Below are 21,702 nucleotides of genomic sequence, written 5' to 3'. Positions count from 1 at the left end.
CTGCTCCTGGCAGGATCAGGTGTCTGGCACTTGGTGCTCCCCAGAGCTCATTCTTTAGACATTCAAGTGCATTTTACTTTTAAATCGAGGACAGGCTCCCAAAACACACAGTGTGGGGAGTTCCTGCAGCACACTGGAAGGATCATGGAATGCTGGGATTAGTATTGAATCTAAACACTCACTTTTGGCCTCTATTTTTTATTCTTCAGGCTTCCAGGGTGGGTTTTTTTTGGGTGCTGTGGTGTCGGGTTTTGGTTTTTTTCCTGGTAAAAATAGTGTATTTAAAACGCAGAAAAGGAGAGAACAAGCCATGAATTTCCTCTTTTTCTTTAATGCTGCTTCTTAATGATTAACTTGTGACTTTGGGGGCCATTGGTGGTTGTGAAACCACTTCAGAAGAGTTTGGGGAGGGTTTTTTTGGAGGGGTGGGAGCCTTTAAACACCGTCGGCGTGGAGGTGGTAAATGTGTGTTTGTCTCAGGGTAGGATCTGGTGGAGGGGATTCGTTTCCAGAAATATTTGTGTGTTCTCCTTATTTGTAGCTGTAATTTAAGGACTTTAAGGCAAAACACTTGAGCCTGTGTCTCGTTTCTTTTTAGCTTCTCTTGTGCTTCGGTTTCAGCCATTTTTTGAGGCACTTGGATGGAATGTGCTGCTTTTGCCACGGAACACAAGGGGCTCTTTCCCATAACCTAAATCCTGGGAGTGTGGCTGTTTTGTATGCAAAGAACCTGCCACTTCTGACAGCACCAGGACCTGTGGTACGTGATGCTGCTGCCGAGCCCTTCCCTCCTTCAGGAAGAGCCCCGGGGTTCTCAATGACTTCCCTCTGGCTGTTTGCATATCCCTTGGGATATTTGGATAAATTTCATTTAGGTCTGCTCCCCACCCTGTTTGGTTGATTCCTCAGTCAGGCCCAGCTTGGGAGAAGCTTGTCAGAAGCTGTGACATGACCCTCCCTGGATGGGGATGTTGTCCTTCTGTTCCCATTCCCGAACTCGTGTGGCGAGGCCTGGAATGGCTGTGGCTGGCTCTGGTGGGCTGCTCCTGGCTGGTGTTTTTCCAGACAAATACCTGCTCTGGGTGGAATTGCAAGCTCAGAGATGCTGGGTTTGTTAGTGATTTTCCTGTGGGTTGTGTTTTCCATCTCAGTTCCTGCTGAAGTGGCGGGTTGTCCGGGGGGAGGCGGCTCCGTTTGGCTGCTTCCCCCTTCCCAGGGCACCCAGGAAAGAGCACAAACCAACAGCTGGTTATAAAAATAGTCACAACCAAACCCCCAAAACCCCAGCCACGGACACCAGAGGTGTGTTCATGCTTCCCTTGCCCTCCTGTGAAGTGAAGCTGTTCCACATTTGTCAGCTGCCCCAGGATTTGGGAAGTTCAGTGTTTGTCCAAGGTGTCGTGCTCGGGTGAGCAGAACAGCTCTAATTGCTGAGTGCTGCTGGTGGAGCTGTTGGGATGTGCCTGTTAATGTGCTCTGTAATCACCCCTGGGCACTTTTCTGCCCAGGCCTCAGCTTTTTTTGGCCTGTAGTTTCTCTTTCCCTGAGTCTGGAAACAAGATGTTTGTGTTGATGGAGCATATTCCGGGCTGTGTGGGTGGGTTGGCTGTTGGGAAGCAGGTGTATCCCAGCCTTCCCTGTTACAGAATCACAGGATGGTTTGGGTTGGGAGGAGCCTTAAAGATTTCTCTATTTCCCACCACTCTGCCATGGGCAGGGACACTTTCCACTATCCCAGGTTGCTCCAGCCTGGCCTTGGACACTTCCAGGGATGGGATATCCACAGCCTCTCTGGGCAACTCGTTCCCTTGTTTCTTGCTCTGTGTGGGTTGTATTTTTGGGGGGGAGTGTTGTTTTCTTGCTGCTCTTTCCCTCAGTGAGGTGTCCCTGCTCTCAGTCTGGGTGTGGGAACCTCCTCCCCGAGATTCTCCTGCAGGATATCACAGCCTGGTTTTTGGGTTGCAGCTCCTGGGGCTCAGCCTGGGAGTTCAGCTCAGCCAAGGTCACCATAGCACACCTGGAATATCCTGAGCTGGAAGGGACTCACAAGGACCATCCATCCAACTCCAGGCCCTGCACAGACACCCCAACAATCCCACCCTGGCCCTCAGAGCATTGTCCAAACCCTCCTGGAGCTCTGGCAGCCTTGGGGCTGTGCCCACTGCCCTGGGGAGCCTGGTCAGTGCCCAACCAGCCTCTGGGGGAAGAACCTTTCCCTGAGATCCATCCCAACCCTCCCTGGCACAGCTCCAGCCATTCCCTGGGTGCTGTCCCTGCTCACCCAGAGGTCAGAGCTGCCCCTCTGAGGAGCTGCAGCCCCTGCTGGGCTCTGCCCTCAGCCCCCTCTGCTCCAGCTGGACACACCAAGTGCCCTCAGTGCTCCTCAAGTGGCCCCTCCAGCCCCTCCAGCACCTCCCCAGCCCTTGTTCCTTGGTCCCCAGGCCAGGAGGAGCTCTGGAGAGGTGACACTCCTGTGCAGTGAGTGCTGGGGGGAGCAGGGCCATGTCCAGCTCCCAGGGGACTTTCCCAGTGTGTGTGTGTGGGGTCAGCACCTCCTCTCTGGCTCTGGTTACTCTTGGTGGCACCCAAAGCTGGACTCCAGCTTCTGTTCTCCAGCCCAGTTTGGTGTTGGAGGAGCCAGTTTGCTCCTAAAGCCCTGGAGCCTGCCTTGGCTGAGCTCTGGGATGCTCCAGCAGGAAGGAAATCAGGGATGGATGGAGCAGAAGGAAGCTGTAGCATTTCCCTGCAGGCTCCTTAGCAAAAAACCAAACAGGTTTAGACACAGGTGTGTGAAATCCAAGGATCCTCCTCCCTTGGCTGAGCTTATCCAGGGTGTGCTTGGGGAGCTTTTTGCTGCCACTAATCCTGTTGGGAGGATTTCTGCAAGAGGAGAGAGCTCAGGCTTCTCCCTGGCTGAAGGAATTACCTAATTGCCCAGGAATGGTTTCACTGCTGAGCTGGAGGTTTGTGTGACACTTTGGGTTTTTTTTACCTTGACAATCCTCCTCTGATGCTTTCAGGCACCTTCATTTCTGTTTTAATGAGGAGAAATTCCTGTACTCGTGTTCTGAGCAGTTTTAACCTGCTTAGGCTTTTATGTAGTGATTTTTTTTTTTCTGGAAGTTTTTAGGAAAATCAGCTTTGTGGGTGACTCTTGTTTCTACTCTCACTCAATTTATCACAAAATGATCCCAAGCAGTCACATAAAGTAGCTGAGAATCCTTCTGAAATCAGTCCTGTGTTATAACTTGAGCATAGGAATTCTTTAGTGTTCATCAACAGGACCTTTTTAAATTATAGATGACCTGAGCAAACCATTTCTGGCTGAACACACAGATATTTAGTGCAAAAAATTTCATGGTGCTGAAATTTTCTTCCTCGTTCCTCCTTTACAATTTTTCCTTTTGTTTTAACCTGTTGTTTCATTGGGTTGTGTGCAGCATTATTTCCCAGTGCAGCACTTAAGTGGGTTAAATGCAATGGTAATTTATATTTTGAAAGCCTTGAGAAGTGATCTGCCCTGTCCCCAAGATGAATTGCATCCCCACAGGCACCCAAGACTCTGTCTAGTGTTGAAATATTGCCAGGCTGGAGCAGGTTTTCAAGGATTAGCTTTTATTTATGTGCCTAAACTATTTTTTGTCTGCATTTGACAAAGATCAAGGTGAGGGAGAGCCAATTTAACACTCATTGGAATATTTATATCTTTGTATCTTCTTATAAATACTTGAAATACCTCACTTTGTAGGCAGGCTGTATTATAATGCAAATAGTTGTTGAAGAGTCAGCAGGTAACTTGTCAGTCACTTATTTCCATAGTTTCCTTACCTGGAATTCTTCCTGTCTTGCTTTGAGACTGAAAATACAACCTCCTGACGTCCTCCCTGTCACTCCCTGTCAGATTCCCACACCCTGGAATTAAAATCCAGCAGCTCATTCTCTGCCTTGGGAAGTGGAGGCTGCAGGAGGTGCCGAGCTGATTGTCTGCCATCCGTGCCTTTGAGTCCTTAGGAACGTGTGAGAGATGCTCATTGCCTTGGAATGGCAGATTTGGGGATTCCTGGTGTCTCTGTGGATTGGTGGATTGGTGGTGATTCCCTGTGGATTGGTGGTGATTCCCTGTGGATTGGTGGTGATTCCCTGTGGATTGAGTGGTGATTCCCTGTGGATCGAGGGAGGGCTGGAATAAACCTTTATGTGGAATAGGATCAGGAGCAGAGGGTTGTGCCTTTGTTGGGGCTGAAGCTACTCAGTGGAAAAAGACACACAAATATCCACATGTAGCTGGAAATCTTTCCCTGTGGGAATTGTGGCACCTTCCCCTCTGCTGTGGGAGACACAGGGATTTACTGTCTGTGCAGGGGCTCTGTGTGTCATTCCTGAGCTGCTCTGGGTGCCCCTGGGGGCTCTCCTGGCGTTCCCAAGCTGCTCTCAGTGCCTGGGAATCACCGAGTCCCATCCTCTTGGGATGTGTCTCAGCAGGCCCTGTGCTTTTGGCACCTGTCCCCCATCCTTCCAGGCTGCCATCCCATCGGGAATGCTGCCGGAGCCACGTGCTGCTGTCACACAGGCACAGCCAGCAGAGCTGGCCTTGGTGTTCCAAGGGATTCCCGTGCTGTGTGTCTGCCTTGATGTTGATGTTAACTGGAGCTGCTTTAAGAGTTCCTCGTCAGAAAGGCACAGCTTGATCTAGGAATTCCTGGGGAGGAAGGAATTGTGTCAGCTGGAACTTGACCCACCCCTGCAGAGTGTCACTGGGTCACCTGAGCGTGCGTGTCCCAATGTCCCCACCACCCACCATCCCAGCCTGGCTGGAGGGAGAGTCTGATCCCAGTTATTATCCCTTTGTTTTCTCCCTGTTCACTGCTGGTGCACCCTGCAAATCAAGCTGTTTGCAGGGATGCAAATCTTGATGAATGCCCAGACTTCCTCGGGGATAAATGGAATAATAAGCACGCTCGGAACACCCTGCAGTTGCAGAGAGCCCCGTGCCTTGGCTTTGGTTCCAATTAAAAGATTTGAATGTTAAAATCTTTGTGCTTTGGATATTATTCCACATTGTGCAGAGTGTTCATTTCTCCTGTTGATTATACCTGAGGAAAAGAGGGATTTTAAAACTGGTGTAAAGCCCCAAAAGGTGACACTTTCAGACAGGCACGGAAGCGACTGTCTGTTACACTTCTTAAATGTTCTTTTTCAATCTTTGGAAAAATAAATTAAAATTGAAAAAAAAACCCAAATCATTGGTTCTGTTGTAGCTTATTTGGACAGTTTTCCAGAGGGATTAGCCAGGCTGGCCCTTTTTACTGAATTCCTGGGGCTTGGAATCACAGAATCGCAGAACACTTTGGGTTGGAACCCAAAGACCTTTGAAGATCATCTTGTTCCAACCCCTTCCATGGACAGGGACACTTTCTGCTATCCCAGATTGCTCAGAGCCCCATCCTTGGGCACTTCCAGGGCTGGACCAGCCACAGCTTCCCTGGGCAACCTGTGCCAGGGCCTTGCCACCCTCCCAGGGAGGAATTGCTTCCCAATATCCCGTCTGACCCTGCTCCCTGGCAAGGTGAAGCCATTCCCCTTTGTCCTGTGGGTGGGATCCTTTGCCTCCTGCCCTCCCTCGTTGCTCACTCCTGGTTTTGTCTCCCCCAGGTCCCAGGATGTCCACGGATGGGGGGTTTGGCACAGCTGGGAACAGCGATGCCCAGCAGAGCCTGCAGTCCTTCTGGCCTCGGGTGATGGAGGAGATCAGGAACCTCACCGTGGTGAGTGGCCCCAGGACTGGCAATTCCTGGACAACTGCCAGGGAAAAGGACCTGGGAGCAAAATAAACCTCAGCTTGGACATAAGTCCTGCTGCTCTGGGATCCTGTAAAACTGTTTACACTGGACAAGGGGGCCTTAGGAGCTGATAAATCATCACCCAGGAGGGGCTGTGGGCTCCAAATCCCCCAAAAATGGAGATACCAGCAGCATCATGGCATGGGTTGGGTTGGAAGGGACCTTAAAGGGACACCTTCCACCATCCCAGGTTGCTCCAAACCAAGTCCAACGTGGCCTTGGACACTTGCAGGGCTGGGGATCACAACCTCTGTGGGCATCAGCAGTCAAACCTTCAGCTCCTCCTGGGCTGAATGAGAGGACAAAGGGATTGAAAGGTTGGTTGGACAGGCTCAGTGGTGGCTGTGGCTGTGCCCTGGAGAATCCCAGGGGGAATTCTGCTTGTGAGGGGAAAAGAGAAGGGAATCTAAAATAGCCCCAGGTAGAAGTGGAGTTGCCAGAGGCTGTTTTAGCTGGCAGGAGGGATTTGAGGATACACCTCCCATGATGTTCCTGTTCACATCCTGGACTATAAACGTGTGAGCAGCATGTCAGGCATCCCTTGGCCACACCAAAGGACAGGCCCTGGGGAGTTCACTGTTCAAAATCCAACTTCCCCCCCTCCATAATTTACCTTTGAATTCCAATTTTGTGAGTGGATTTTTGGCTTTAGACTTCTCTGCCCTATTCCAGAACCATCTCCTTTGACAAGCTTGAAATGCTGAGAATCTTGAATGCCAAGTGTGTCCTTATCAGGTGCTTTATTAATTTAAAGATGCTCGATTAAGAAAAAAAAAAATCCTGTATAGGCTGAGAATAAGAACTGGACTAAGTAGCTTCTATTTTTTTCCATCCCCAGAAGAGATGTGGGAACAAGGGCATATAATAAAAATGACTTTTCAAGGGAGATTGATACATTCCTGTGATCCAGTGGGCCTGAAATCACTCTCCTGGGCCTGAAAACAAAAGAACTCCAGTCCAAGACAAGCTCTTCAAAGTAAAACCCCCTCCCCAATCCACTAGTCTGAAGATAAGCTGCTTTTTTTCAGCCTGTGTGCAGATAGTTGATTAAAGAAACAGATGTAGAAATTTGTATGCATAACCAGAATTAATTACTTTCCTCTTTCAGCACAGTGAATTCTTGTGTTCAGGAGCTGGAGTTTGGCTTCATCTCCACATGAAAGGGGTTTATTATGCAGCTTATCAAGCATGGGCAGCTTAATTTTTAACTGTCCTAGGATCTATTTATTGCACTGCAAGTTAGGAATTCATTGGGAATGTTAACTGAGGGCAGTGGAGTTGGGGGGAGAAAAAAGGGATCACGGGAAAACATCCCAGTGCTGTGCCCCTTCATGAAATCCTGGAATTTATTGGGTGTATTGTTGAGTGGCTGTGGGTGCCAGTGAACTGGCAGGGGGTGAAAGCTGTTGGGCACCTGCTTTTTGGGGGCTGGTTTTGTGCTTTTGAGCTGAAATTCAGGGGAAATCCCCAAGGGAGTTTGGAGGGAATGGGAAGGAGTGGAGCCCAGCCTTGGGGAAATAAAAACCAGGCTTAGGCTGAGCTTAACATCTCAGCTGCACAGGGACTTACAGGAGGCCTGTGGAAACATCCAGCCCTAATTTGGAGAAAAGAAAAGAGGAGGAATTGGTGTCTGAGGCTTGTCCTGCTGGGTGGGGGCCAGTCCTGCTCGGGCTTCCCTTCCCCTCCTGCTCCTTTTGATTTATGTGTCGTGGCCTTAAAGGAATAAAAGAGCTTTAGTTTTTACAATTTCTCCCACTCTCTCTCGAAATCTATAAAGATTTTAATGGTGTTGTACCTGGGCACAGTCATCTCTCCCCAGCAGGATGTGTTAGGGAAACAAAAGAGGGGGGAAAAAATGCTGAAAATGGTGTTTTCTGCTCCAAATTTCTGTCCTAAATTTCTTTCCAGTGAAGGAAAAATTCAGAGGTTTGCCCGTTCACACAAATTGATATTAAAACTGTTACAAGTGTCACAAATCAGAAGTTTTCTCCTCTAGTCTCAAAGTCACGAGGCCCTTTAAAAAGGAAAGAGCTTAAGGAAAAATAAACCAGAAAAAAAACCCCAAAACAATAAAACCCCACTCAGAAAAACCCTTTGAGATGTTTTTCCACGTCTTAGCAACCCCTTAACTTGTTTGTGTGCTGGTTGCAAAGGCCACCCTGAGTGTGTTGTGTGTTCCAAGAGCAGGTCCCAACCTTCTTATTGCCCCCAAATCCCTCCAAAATCCTTCCAAAATGCCACTTTCCTCATCAGGATGGGACAGCCCTGAGCACTCCTTGCAAGGACACCCCCACCCCAAATTAATCCTGATTTTCAGCACGTTGCAGGAGCACCACATTCAGCTTTCTCTGCAGAATGAGGCACAGAAAGCTTTTTTTAATATATCTACACACAGAAAATAATGTATCTAAATATACATAAAAATGTTATATATGAATTAAATAAAATGCCCCTGCTGGAGTCCTGCCTGGGCCAGGCACAACATCCATATTTTTCTTCACCAGAAAGAAATTTAGAAGAGAAATTTAGACTGTAAACCAGCATTTTCAGCATTTTTTCCCCCCTTTTGTTTCCCCAACACGTCCTGCAGTGCTTTTTCCCTGGAGAAATGACTTTCCTATTATTTTTCTGTGACATTTTTGTTAAGAAGATGATTTTTTTTGGTTGTTTTTTAGAAGCCCTTTGTGAGCAGGAATTCTGCATTCCTGATGCAGTGGGATGTAACCTCAGCCTTTCTCCCTTTTTAAGAGGTTCCTGGCAGCAACACATGGGATTGATGGATTTATTTTAATTCCACTTTTTATCCTTCAGGAATGGGAGAAGCTCCAGTGGAGCTCAGTGGTTTGCCTGACCCAAGGAACACATTGGTGCCTCCCCTCATGCAAAGTTTGGCTCTTAAACCACCATTATTTCCTGGAAAATAGGGAGAAATCCACCTAAAAAAAACATGAGATCATTTTGAACAAGGTTCTTGCAAGGTTTTTAACCCCAAAATTAGGATTGGGCAGGAGGAAAGTACAAACAAAGCAAAGTTTTCATCCAGCTCTCGTTTGGTTTCATTTTCTTCTCGTGACTTTTTGGGAGTTCCAGTGTTTTGTGGGGCCCAGGAAACTTCATTGGATTTGTTGTTTCAGATATAAATAGGTGGAGGAAGGGGTGATATTATATTAGAAACATTCTGCTGTGCAGAACCACTTCAGCTTGGGGGTGAAACAGGAAATCCAAGCATCTGCCAGAAGGTTGGAGTGGAATTAAATCAGTGTAAAACACAGGCAGGAGAGTTCTCAGCCCCGAGGAGAAGCTGCCACACCTGAAAGAAAACAAATTGATGTTACCCAGGGTAATTCTAGGCAATGCAGACTGGTTTTAGCATTTTTTTTTTTACCTTTATTTTCAGTGAAAATGTCAGTTAAGAGTCTCTCAAATGTGAATCTCTCTCTGCAGAAAGACTTCAGGGTTCAGGAGCTGCCCTTGGCTCGCATCAAGAAGATCATGAAACTGGATGAAGATGTGAAGGTACACTCAGGGGCTTTTTTCCCCTAAAATATTCCTGACCCTTTTGATGGATATTGTAGCTGTAATTCCTTGAGCTTCGTTATTCTTATCAGCATTATTATGATTTTTAAAGGGTTTTTTAGCAGCTGTCCTGAATGCAAACTTACCTGGCCTTGGGTAATTAAAGCTGGGAAAGCAAAACCATATCTGGGGTTTTGGTGAAGGCTTTTTTGCAGTTCTGTTTTCTTGTGGTAAATACCACAAATTTCACAAAGCTTTAGGGTGTTCAGTGGACTGCCTGTGTCAGTTTTTATGGAAAAATCAGCAATAATTGAGGTGGACAAGCTGGGTTTGATACCAGTATTTGAGCTGAGCCCTGGCCATGACACAGGAATTGGCTGAATGAAATCTCCCTGACACAAAAGGAAGGAAAAAGGAGTCACCTGCACCTTGTGCTGCTCCAGCATTCCCTGTTTTTTGAGCTGGAAAACTATCACTTAATTCCTGAGAGGAAAAAAAAGAATGGATTGTGCTTTCTTCTTGGTTTTCTCAGTGTTAAACTGTCAGGACAACCTTTAACATTTCAGTGAGATCCTGAAAAGTGTGTGTTGTGTTCCTGTGCAAGGGAGCTTCTCATAATCCCTGGAAAAGGATGACCCCAGGCCTCCCAGGGCCCAGCTCAGTGTCTGAACTAAACAAGTGCCAAATTTTTGATGATAAAAGGGAAGGTGAGATTTTTAGGGCAGGGAAAGTCTCTGGCCTGCCTGGAATGTTATTTAATAACATTAAAAGGCTGTAGCTTAATAATGAAACAGCTTAATTGGAGTAAGACTTAATTTGAGTGAAAAATCCTAAATGCTCTTTAAGGAAAAGGAATTTGGGGAGGCCAAGCCTTTCCTCAGGGCCCCCAAACCTGCTTTGCCATTTCAAATGATTTCAGTGTATCAATTATAATCGATACATTAATTATAAATTATCACTGCTAATTCACAATTATCGGTGCCAAATAAGGGCCAGGTTTTTAAACTGGACCTGCCATCTGACTGGGCCGGGAGGAAGCAGCTTTTCCAGCCCAGTCTGAGAGGCCAAACCCTGGGAATTCTGGGGACTCTGCCCTGTCAGACCCACGGATGGGAAAACTCCCCCAAATCCACATCCAACGCTCGGATTTTATAGATTTTTACCAACATGCTGAAGTTCCTCTTTGCAGTGTTAGAGCACTGATGGGAAGCCTTAAATAAACTGTATTTTCCTTGCAGATGATCAGTGCAGAGGCCCCTGTGCTGTTTGCCAAGGCTGCTCAGATCTTTATAACAGAGCTCACCCTGCGAGCCTGGATCCACACCGAGGACAACAAACGCAGGACTCTGCAGGTAAAGGACCTGCTCCTGCTCCAGCTGCTCCAAAATCTGCTCCCCAAACCCCTTTGGAAATGTTTCCACAACAGGAGGCATGTTTTGGACATAAGAACTTGAGTACCTGTGTTTGCCACTACAAAGCACAGTGTGCAGTGTAACTGGGCAGCTGAAAGGCTTTTTTATTTCATTTAATTTAGAAAAAAACCAAACCAAAATACTAATCTACAGCTGTCAGATTGTGCCTATGTTGATTAGGAATACAGGGAATGCAGGGATAGCCATCTTCAAAGCTGTTTGTGCCTATATTGATTAGGAATACAGGGAATGCAGGGATAGTCATCTTTCTGCAAAGCTGTTTCGCAGATGTATTTGGGATTTTTAAGTCATTTTTAGAAGAATTCCCCCAAAAAGGCTTGTGGTGGTTGCCATGAGCCCTCTGTGGTGGGAAGCCTGATCTGGTGGGTGAATAAATGACTGCAAAAGCCCTTTATTTCACATTTTGGAGGCTTTGCTCAGCACAAGAAAGTGGTGTTGCTACCAAAACCTGGGACCTGGAGAGGACATTCCCCCTTGACTCAGGTATAAACAGCTCTAACTTCATTTGTCCAGTGACAGAAGAGACTCCTGAGGCTGAGGAGTGTTTTCTCCTTGTTGTTGCAGAGGAATGACATTGCCATGGCAATCACAAAGTTTGATCAGTTTGATTTCCTGATCGACATCGTTCCAAGGGATGAGCTGAAGCCTCCGAAGCGACAGGTGAGACATGAAAATGAGCCAGTTCTTGTCCTTTCCCTGCTGTGATTTCAGTCTCTGGTTAAAACAGAGCAGTACAGAATCAGAGGTTTATACCTCTCTTTTTTAGCTGTTTATTTCCTGTAGTTTTCAGGTTCTTAAATTGGTTTTTTTATGGAAATTGAGCTTGAGTGGAGATTTACAGAAGCCTGACTTTGGGGGGGGTTACTTAACACCAACAAACCACTGAACAGTTCTGATACCAAATGTGAAAAAATTGATGTTTGGAGTTGCATCCTTTGGCTTGTAAAGGGAGAAACAGGTTTGCTGGCTTGGAAATCCCCCTCCTGCATCCTTTGGGGCAGCCAGTGCTCCTGTAAACATCCTTGACTGGAAGCTGGAAGGTGCTGGAAGGAGCTTTCAGTCGGATGTTTACAGCAGCAGGCTGCTGCTCTCAGCTCAGCACGAGGGCTGGGGGGCCACTTCAGTGAGGGCTCATCCCTTTTCCTGGTTAAAAAGTCTGGGAATACCATCAGGGCACCTTTTGCAGGGAACCAGCTCTGTTTGGATGATGCTGCTCCTCGGTCAGCAGCTCCTGGAAGCATCATCCAGCAATTAAAAAAATGTAACAAAAAAAGTTATAACAGCTCCCTTCAGCTGCTTTTCTGATAGTTCTGAAGCTTTGCAGTGTGTTGTGCTTTGAAAAAATCCAAGGTGGTCCTTAAAAGAGCCTCCCTGGGGAGTTTGGTGTGACGTGAAACATCTTCTGGTGAGGGTTTGACTTGGAAGTTTGTCTTTGGCATGTTTTTTTTTTTGTATTCCAACATAAATCTTGGATAACTTGCAGAATTGTATCTGCTCTGAGTGTAGAGAGCAGCATTTCCACTGTGCACCTGGATTTTGGAGGCTGCTCTTTTCCCTTCCCCCTTGAAGTCCTCGTGGTGCTGCTGAAGTGATGGGCAGAGGGAGGGAATTCACACCTCATCCTTTGGGATGGGGCCCTGAAAAGTTGAGTTTAACCTCACTTTCTGCTTTCCAGAAGCAGGATGAGTGTCTGGTAAATAAGGAAAACCACCTTTCCATGTCACAAATATGCAGGAGAGCCCATCCTGCTGCTTCAGGTTAAAATCAGCAGCACCCCAAGGCTTCATTCCAGGTGTGCTGGGAAGTGCATTCTGCTGATTTATCCAAAACTCCTCAGTTTGGTATGAAATAAAAGACAAAGCAGCCCGTACAGCTGCTCTTGATGCTTTGCTTAGTGGGGGAAGGCAACCTGAAGGTGCTTTTTAAGCTGAAATAATTGACAGGTTCATCCTGGCATTATAAATTCACTTCTTGCTCCTTGAGGTGCCCCACTCACTTTGCTGTTTTTAGAAGTTTTTAGATTCCTTCTAAAGAAGAAATCTTCCTGTGTTTTTTTTTGGCTGGGGGTACAACCTGTGTTCTATCTCTACCACAGAAAAGGCTGTTTGACAAGTCATGTTGGTTCTGTGGAAGAGCTGGGAGGGGAACCCTGATGTTGTGTTGGTCTGGGAACTCCAGCTGTGGCTGGAAAATAAAAGATGGAAAACGATGGGACAGAGCGTAGTTCAAGCAGGTTTGGATTTAAAACCATTCCTGCCTGTGGCAAATGCAACTGAACCTGGAGTAGATACTTAGAGAAGTACTCAGTTGCCATAATTATTTCAGGATTCAGCCAGGAATTGAGGATTGGAGCACTCCAGAAATAACCTGCCTAAGGACTGGGCTTAGAACTGCCCCAGCTCCTGAGTGCATGTGGTTTTGTGGTTCACTGGAGACATGCCCTGGTGAAAATTTATTTGAGTTTGGTATTAATCCCTCCCTCAAAGGGATTAATGAAGTGGGGAGGAGTGAACTGCAGGAGCAGGAAGTGCTGGGTTTGGTTGTGGTGGTTTGCAGCACTGTGGGATCACACTGCTGAGAGCCAGGCTGAGAAAGCTGTTCCTGTTCCCAGCCAGCTGGGATCAGTTGAATCTTTGGGGGGTGATTTTCTGGTGAGAAACCTCCCAGGAATAAACCTTGAGTTGCTCTCCCTCTGAAAAACCAGCATCTGAGTGAACAGGCTCTCCACTGGAGCCCAATGCCCACCTGGACATCATCCACTGCTCTCATTTAATGGGAATTTTCCTTTTCCTGCCCACTTGGATCTGCTGAAGGGAATCCAGGAGCAAGGCTCAGCTAAAGCAGGGTTGTCCAGCAGGCTGTGGAAGTGGGACTGTGCCATGTTGTAGCACGTGTAAACATCCTACACTCTCAGCTGTGAACTCGAGGTGGCTGGGAGAGGATTGTTTACGCCTTCTGCCATGGAGTGAACGTCTGGGAGCTGCATCTTCCCCTGGGGGCCACATCCAGCTGCTCTGGGGAGCTTAGGAATTCTGATTCCTGAGGGTTAACAACTCACCACTCGTTGTAATCTCTGAAAATCCACTTCTTTGCCTGAAATATCGTGAGTCACCGGCGATTTTTGTCTCCTGAGATAAAACAAAGCAGCAGTGAGTTAGAGCACAGCCTTTGGTTCTTCACTCCAGCAGAATCAGCTGGGAAACCCACAGCAGGAAACAGTTCTCAGCCTGGAAAAGCTGGATTTAAATAACTAACTAAAGGCACAGCAGTTGACATCAAATCCATGACTTTTATTCCCAGGGGTTTGAGAGCAGAGCTGGACTGAGGTGTGTGCTGGGGCATGGAGCTGAGGAGGGGGTTTGGTGGCACATGAGGCTCTGTAAATCTTCCTGGTTGCAGTCCCTGGTGCATTTGCAGTTCTTCCTGTACTGAGATAACAGGTGATGATGGAATTTCCTGGTGAGGAATTGCATGGATTTCAGCTGTGGTGATTTTTTTATTCATTTCCTTCTCACGGTGACGACGTCATCTCACTGGTGACTCCATGATTAGCCACAGTTCACTGGGAATGGCTTTGATTTCCATGCAGCTGAATAAACGAGGGTCCTGTTTGGCTTTATCACTTCAGATTTACTGAGTTAAACTGTTCCAGGCGAGGTGTTAAATGTTCCTTTGCCACGGGGCACGTTCAGGGGGGATGTCTGGGCTGTGGGGTGGGAGGGCTTGGATGCTGCTGTGTTCCCACTTCCCGGTGTTTTCCCTGTGCTGCAGGAGGAGGTTCGCCAGGCAGTGACCCCAGCTGAGCCTGTGCAGTATTATTTCACCCTGGCCCAGCAGCCTGCAGCAGTGCAGGTGCAGGGGCAGCAGCAGGGCCAGCAGACCACCACGTCCACCACCACCATCCAGCCAGGACAGATCATCATCGCCCAGCCTCAGCAGGGCCAGGTGAGCCAGGAGCTCTGGGAAACCCTGGGGGTGATGGAGTGCTCAGAACAGTCAGTAGCAGCCTGGAAATCATGGAACAGTGTGGCCAACAGGGCCAGGGAAGTGATTCTGCCCCTGGACTCAGCGCTGGTGAGGCCACCCCTGGAGTGCTGTGTCCAGTTCTGGGCCCTCAGCTCAGGAAGGACATGGAGGGGCTGGAGCAGGTGCAGGGAAGAGCAACGAGGCTGGGGAAGGGACTGGAGCACAAGTGCTGTGAGGAGAGGCTGAGGGAGCTGGGGGGGCTCAGCCTGGAGAAGAGGAGGCTCAGGGGAGACCTCCTCACTCTCTGCAACTCCCTGACAGGAGGGGGGAGCCAGGGGGGGTTGGTCTCTTTTCCCAGGCAACCATCAGCAAGACAAGAGGGCTGGGTCTGCAGCTGTGCCAGGGGAGGTTTAGGTTGGAGATTAGGAAGAATTTCTTTGCAGAGAGGGTGCTCAGCCATTGGAATGGGCTGCCCAGGGAAGGGGTGGATTCTCCATCCCTGGAGGTGTTTAAGGACAGACTGGATGTGGCATCAGTGCCATGGGCTGGGAACCACAGCGGGGTTGGATCAAGGGTTGGACTGGATGATCTCGGAGGTCCCTCCAACCCAGCTGATTCTGGGATTCTGTGATTCTATGAATGGGTTTGCCTGGGAGGGACCTTAAAGCTCATCTTGTTCCACAGGCAGGGACACCTTCCACTAGCCCAGGTTGCTCCAGCGTGGCCTTGGACACTTCAGTGGGGCAGCCACAGCTTCTGTGGGCCAAAGGTGGTTCTTGGTGGTGCCCAGGAGTTCAGACCCTCATGTCCTGAGTTCCCCCTGTGTGGTTCCAGCCTCCCCAGGCCTCAGTGGGGGCAGGGGACGCTCCGTCTGTCCCAGCCCTGCTGTTCCAGCCCCGTTTGTGGCTCCTCATCCCTGTTTCTTTTGCAGAGCACCCCGGTGACCATGCAGGTGGGAGAGGGGCAGCAGGTGCAGATAGTGCAGGCCCAGCCCCAGGGCCAGAGCCAGCAGGCTCAGAGCGGGACGGGGCAGACCATGCAGGTCATGCAGCAGATCATCACCAACACGGGGGAGATCCAGCAGATCCCGGTAAGATTTTGCCACCAGGAATGTTGGAAGGGCCCTGTGAGCAAACTGTGAGCTGGTGTTCTGGCATGAGGCTGGCTATGTTTGCTTTTTTTAACTGGGAGAGGAAGTTTGGATTGAGTGGTGTGTTTTTCCTGCACTGAAGAGAGGAAAACTAACCAGGTGTGACATGAAGGGGGATATAAATCCAACCCATCCAGTGTGGACTCATTGCCCACCCCAAACACCTTCCCCTGAGGGAAATAGTCACGATTAGGAAGCAATAAATACAATATTTCCTGGCCAAACCTTAGTTCTTTACCACAGCCTGGTTTCAATAAACCAGAATTCGCTTCTTTTGCCTTTACTTGGTTCTGCCTCTGCAATCTGAAGTCATGACCTGGCAGGCTCAGTGGGAAAGGTGCCATCTGGGAGTTATTAATAAACTTTGATGTTCTAAGAAATATTTCTACAAGTGCTTAGAGCTGGTTGGCTTTGCAGAACCAGAAGAAATCTTCTGGCTTTCACGTCAGCACAGACCTGCCGTGGCTTAAAAATGGGATTTTGGGTACCCAGCATCAGCAGTAACATCCTGACATGTCCTAGGGAAACACAGGGATCAAAAAAAAGTCCTTTTCTCCCCCTCTCTGTAACTCACAATCACAACAAAGCTGGGTCTTTTTGCTTCCCATCTGGAAAATTTCACACCTCTTACAGAAAAAAGCAAACCAGTGTTTACAGAACCCAGAGGTCACCCCAGTGACAGAGGCAAGCATTTCACTTGGATTTCTGTTGTGAAGTGTCCCCACAGCCGTGGCAAAACTGAGCTTTTCACACAGGTTTTGCCTTTCAAGGTTGGCTGAGCTTGCCTCTGCACGTCTGGCAAACGCTGGGGCTGTGCCAGAGCATCTGGAAAAGGGGGTGCATCGGAGGACTTGCCAGATTTTTCCAGCTTAAAAGTTCTTTTCATCTCTTTAAGTCTTCAGCTGGTCCCTGCTGCCCTAAGGTGTTGGTCAGAAAGGAGTTGCCAAAAAGGCTGTTTGACTACAAGAAGCTTTTTTTCTCCTCTGCATTTTCCATTACTCTCTTTGACACTCTTTTCTTCTTCATTTGCTTTTGAAAGTCTGTCCCAGAGACTTGTTCCTCGAAGGGATCTCCAGCTTGAGTGAATCCATTATTCCACCAGCCCTGAATGTTGGATCAGCAGCAGTAGAACAGTTCAAACTTGTTCCCAGTTGTCTCCAGTGGCTGCTGTAACTACAAAAAGGGGCTTGGACCTCTGTTAGGAGAAGGAATTCTTTATGAAATAGCTCTGAGGAAGCCAAAACCTTCTTGAGGTGAATCCTGTGGGAAGTGCTCCCGTGTTTTCAGGCTGAGGCTGGAGGTTCAGTAATTAGGGTGTGATGTGGAGCAAGAACATGCTTCTGCCTCCCTCTTTCCTGGAAGTACAAAAGAACAGGGAGCTGTGAATGGTCCTCAGAAGCTTCTTGTGCTGCAGATGAGAGACAGAAGCTTCCAAGGCCCAGAGTGTGGCATCTTTGGGAACACTTGGAGCTCTGACAACTGTCAGGCTGCAGAACAGCCACACTGGAGCAACATTGGATGGAACAGTCACAACTCACAGTTCTCTGGCCAGCAGAGATCCTGTTTTAACTGTAATTAAGAGGATTCTTCTTAACCACGACCAGTCAGAGAACCACAGTTGGTGCTGAAGGAGCTTCCAGCAAGTGAAATAAAATCAAACATGGAGCCACATGTGAGAGCTTTTTTCCCCAGCCTGGAAATCACTTTGGTTTCACACAATTCCAGTCCTTGCTCTCCAGTCTGTTCTGCTCTTCCTGCTGTGCTTTTCTTATTTTCCCCTTATTTCCTCTCTCTCTTGGCATAGTTAGTGCCATCTTCTGATAGTTCCTCTTCACTCTGGTGTCTGTGAGGGTTCAGCAAAGAATCTTTCATCACCCAAGTTTGAAACTCTCTCATAAAACTGGAAGTGCCTCTGGAGTGCTGGGGAGAACCTTCCTCATGGACTCTGCTGCTTTTCCATTTGCTCCTGGTACCATTTCCTCCAGGACCACAGCTTGCCTGTGGAAAGGTGACTTCTATTTTTCAATACACTTCCTTCCATTTTGTCTCAGTTTGTCCATCCATTAAATCATAATCACTTGTTTGTCCACGTTAATTTTGTGTTTAATTCAATCTGTGTCTTGGCCAGACCTCTTTGGGCAGATTCCTTGGAGCTTCCTCTCATTTCTGGAAGAACTCTTCCCAAATCTCTTTCACCCATCCAGCTGTGGGGTTAAAATCCAAGCCCCCAGCGTGGAAAACGTGATCTCCCAGGAGACCTCGGTGCAGGAACAAATTCTTTATTGAAATGTTGCTCATGGGGAGTTTATTTGCTCTGGAAATAATATTGGAGCTTTTAGTCACAGCTGGTGGAGTCAGTGGCATTTGTGGGAATGCCAAGACCACGTTCCAGGCACTTGAGCCTTTATCAGTCAGCAGTTTTTAAAGTGTTCTCTGTGCTCTTTTTCCCTTTCTTAAAGAGAAGGAAACTCAAAACATTTTTTTGTATGTAATTAACCTTAAGACAGTGAATCTAAATGTAGAGGTAAATTAACACAGAATGAAAAATCCAGCAGGAATAACAGTCATAGTGGGACCTTTTTATTGCTCTCAGGTGTGAATTAACAGTGTTACCTGTTTGTATCACCACTTGTGATAACATTATCTTCATATCCCCCCCAAACAGCCAGCCAGCCTTGTGAGATCAGGGTTGTAGGGAGTGAATTTGGGTTTGAATCTTACACGTGGAACACTGACCCAGAAAGGCTCAGCCTTTGCCAGGTGGGGGTTGACACATGTTGGCAGAGAGTTGCACTGAAAGCTTCCAAAGGGTTTTGTCATCTCTGCTTGCTTTATTTATGTGAAAAAAAAAAAAATCCCATATATTCTTTAATATTTTTGGCAGGATATGACAGGAGTGTCATGTGCAGTAACAGTTTCCTTTGTGTGAAAGGAGACATCAAAGGAGAAACTCGACTCTCTCGTAACCAAAAGGAAAAACAAGTGTCCTCAGAGCTCTGAGAAATGGAGCAATTAGCGTGTTTTAGCTCCTAACTGACCACTCCCATCCTGGAGAAAGGAGGAATGTGGTGCTTCAGGGCCGTGCAGGAGCTCTGTGCCCTCGGTGCCTGCCTTGGCAGGGCTCTGTGCTGGTTCCTCCTGGGAACTGTAAATCACCTGAGGCCTCGGGGGGGGGGAATCATCCATTGCTCCAGCTTCTGTTGTGGAAACGAGCAGGCAAGTTTGTTGTGTGTCGAGGTTACCCAGTTATCTGTTTAATTTTCTTTCCCTGCCCCCTCCACTTGTCTCCAGGTTCAGTTGAATGCTGGCCAGCTGCAGTATATCCGCTTAGCCCAACCCGTGTCAGGCACCCAGGTAGTCCAGGGGCAGATCCAGACGCTTGCAACCAATGCACAGCAGGTATGCACTCCACAGCAGGGCTCACCTAACTGCTGAAAGGGTTGTTCCCTAGCTCCAGGGGAATTTGAGCCACTCTTGGGCCAGGATTCCTGCCTTTTTCTTTCCTTCCTGTTCCTTCTGTCAGAGTTAAAATAAACCCAAAAGCGAGGAGGCCGCCCCGTGCAAGGTGCATGCAAACTGTGTGTGTGTGTGTCTCTGGACAAAGCTCACGCTGCTTCTGAGCTGCTGGCAGGTAACACTTTGGGTTCATCAACCTTCTCTTCACTTCTGCTCCTTCTGCCTGGGCGAGGGAGGAGCTGTGCAGCCTCTCAGGAGAGGTGGAACGCGAGGACCGGCGGTGCTGCCAGCGGGTTGTCTCTCCTGTTCTTGTTGAGGCTGAGGGGTTTCTTCTCTCTGCCTTCCTGCTGCTTTTCGGGCTCCTGGAGGCCACATTCTCCTCGGGAAAGTCAGAGAGGACGTGGTTGTGTTTGGTTTGGAAGGACTGAACCCCCATGTCCTCTGTTCTTGAGCACCAGCCTGGCCGTGTCGTGCCAGTGGTGGGGTGATGGAGTTTGGAAGAGCCTAAAAAAGCTCTCGAAAGGCAGCAGCAGAATATTGTTAGTGGGGTTGTGACCCTCTGGGAGGGGCTGTCAGTGATCAAACTGCTCTTGTCCCTGTAGATAACGCAGACAGAAGTCCAGCAAGGGCAGCAGCAGTTCAGCCAGTTCACAGATGGACAGGTAAGAGCTCGGGGTTCCTTGGTGCTGCAGCTTGGAGGCCAAGGGACAGGAACACTGTCCTAAACCTGCATGTTCCAGCAAATCAGCTCCTCTCCAGAAAGCACTGCTGCTGCTTCCAAAGCCTGAGCTGGAACAGGATAAGGGAATGTTGTGCCAGTCTTAATTCATGTGGATTCTCTATGTTCTGCTGCCTTTGCTCCCAGTTAATTAATCCTTCACACTCTGTGTGGGACCCATTTTAGTCTTAACCAGTTCAGGATGTCTAACATCAAGCTGTTGCCTGTTTCAGAAGTATCATGGAATCATGGAATGGTTTGGGTTGGGAGGGACCTTGAAGACCATCCAGTGCCACCCCCTGCCATGGGCAGGGACACCTCCCACTAGCCCAGGTTGCTCCAAGCTGGCCCTGGACACTTCCAGGGATGGGGCAGCCACAGCTTCTCTGGGCACCCTGTGCCAGGGCCTGCCCACCCTCCCAGGGAAGGATTGGCCTGATCTCAGTCTGAGTATCAGAATTCACAGAATCCCTCTGTAATGACTGAGCAGCAAATCTCTGGTGGCAGCTCCTGGCGTGGGTCTGGTTTTTTTGGGCCACCTGCGAGGTGCTTTGAGAGCCCTCCAAAGGTGGGGTGGGTGTGACGAGCACTGACAGTCGTTCCTCTCCCCAAATGCTATGTCTGCAGCAGCTGTACCAGATCCAGCAGGTGACAATGCCAGCAGGCCAGGACATCACCCAGCCCATGTTCATCCAGTCCACCAACCAGAGCTCGGACGCCCAGGCCACGCAGGTGACGGGGGACTGAGCAGGGACACGAGTCCCCTCCGTGTGGGAACCAACACAAACCACCTCAACATTTGCCAAACCAGCCTGGTCTGCTGAACACACCTGCTCTGTGTTACCTGCACCTGGGAGTAAGCCTATAGTAGGCTGCCATCTCCAGTGCACTCTTACACCTTCCTCTGGTGGGTATGAGAATATCCAACAGACTCTCGACAAGAATGCAATATTTTTATTTTTAAACCAATATTTCAGTGTATGCAGCTGCTTGTTCAAACCCAGAGAACTGAGACAGAACTGATCAAAAGGAATTTGTAGCATCTCGTCAAACAACCTGTAAAATGTTTTTTTATTTCTAGTAAGATTTGAGGGTACTGCTCCTGGTTTGTGTCAGAGCTCTATTCCTGCTGTTCTGTTTGTATTTTTTTTTTTTTTTTTTACTCTGGATAGAGCTAGATTTGGTCCTCCCATCTCAGTGGGCTTTAGGGGTGTTTGGGGGGAGTGTGTGTGTGTGTGTGTGTGTGTGTGTGTTAGATTTTCCTCTCCTGCCTCCTCTTTTGGAGCATTGTATACAAGGAGTAGGGGAGGAGTGATTAACAACAAAAAAACATGTGAAAACAACAAAAAAAACCATTCCTTGTATTATGATTGTATTTTCTAAGGGCAAAAGATTCTTGAATTTGGCCTCTTTATTCCAGAAAAAGTGATGGAATGTGGACAAACCCCAGCCCTGCTGTTACCTGTTGTACTGGCTTGGGTCAATGCATGTAAAATAAGCTTCAGAAAAGAAAATAAATTGCTTTTGTCAGATCCTGTGCCTGCTGTCTGTGGGATCCAGAGCCCAGCAAGGAGCATCCCGAATCCCTGGAAATATTTCACCTGGAGTGGTGAAACAAGCCCC

General features: G+C 48.2%; 1 protein-coding gene across 2 annotated transcripts; it reads left to right on the top strand.

Annotated features, from left to right (window-relative positions):
* Positions 1 to 597: 597 nt before the first annotated feature.
* NFYC (nuclear transcription factor Y subunit gamma) lies at positions 598 to 21,611 on the top strand. Of its 2 annotated transcripts, XM_008919842.3 has the most exons (10): positions 598 to 760; positions 5,653 to 5,765; positions 9,285 to 9,356; positions 10,595 to 10,708; positions 11,354 to 11,449; positions 14,561 to 14,734; positions 15,687 to 15,845; positions 19,197 to 19,304; positions 19,964 to 20,023; positions 20,707 to 21,611. In XM_008919842.3, exons 2-10 carry the CDS (start codon positions 5,661 to 5,663, stop codon positions 20,824 to 20,826), a joined length of 1,008 nt encoding a protein of 335 aa, XP_008918090.1. In that variant the 5' UTR covers positions 598 to 760; positions 5,653 to 5,660; the 3' UTR covers positions 20,827 to 21,611. The 2 variants fall into 2 exon arrangements, with proteins under 2 accessions (XP_008918090.1, XP_017936853.1); XM_018081364.2 differs by lacking the exon at positions 19,197 to 19,304.
* Positions 21,612 to 21,702: the final 91 nt, after the last annotated feature.

This window comes from Manacus vitellinus, unplaced genomic scaffold, assembly GCF_001715985.3.
Source record: "Manacus vitellinus isolate BGI_N305 unplaced genomic scaffold, ASM171598v3 scaffold_52_pilon, whole genome shotgun sequence".
NCBI classification, from domain to species: Eukaryota; Metazoa; Chordata; class Aves; order Passeriformes; family Pipridae; genus Manacus; species Manacus vitellinus.
This window is presented reverse-complemented; position numbering and strand designations above follow the sequence as displayed.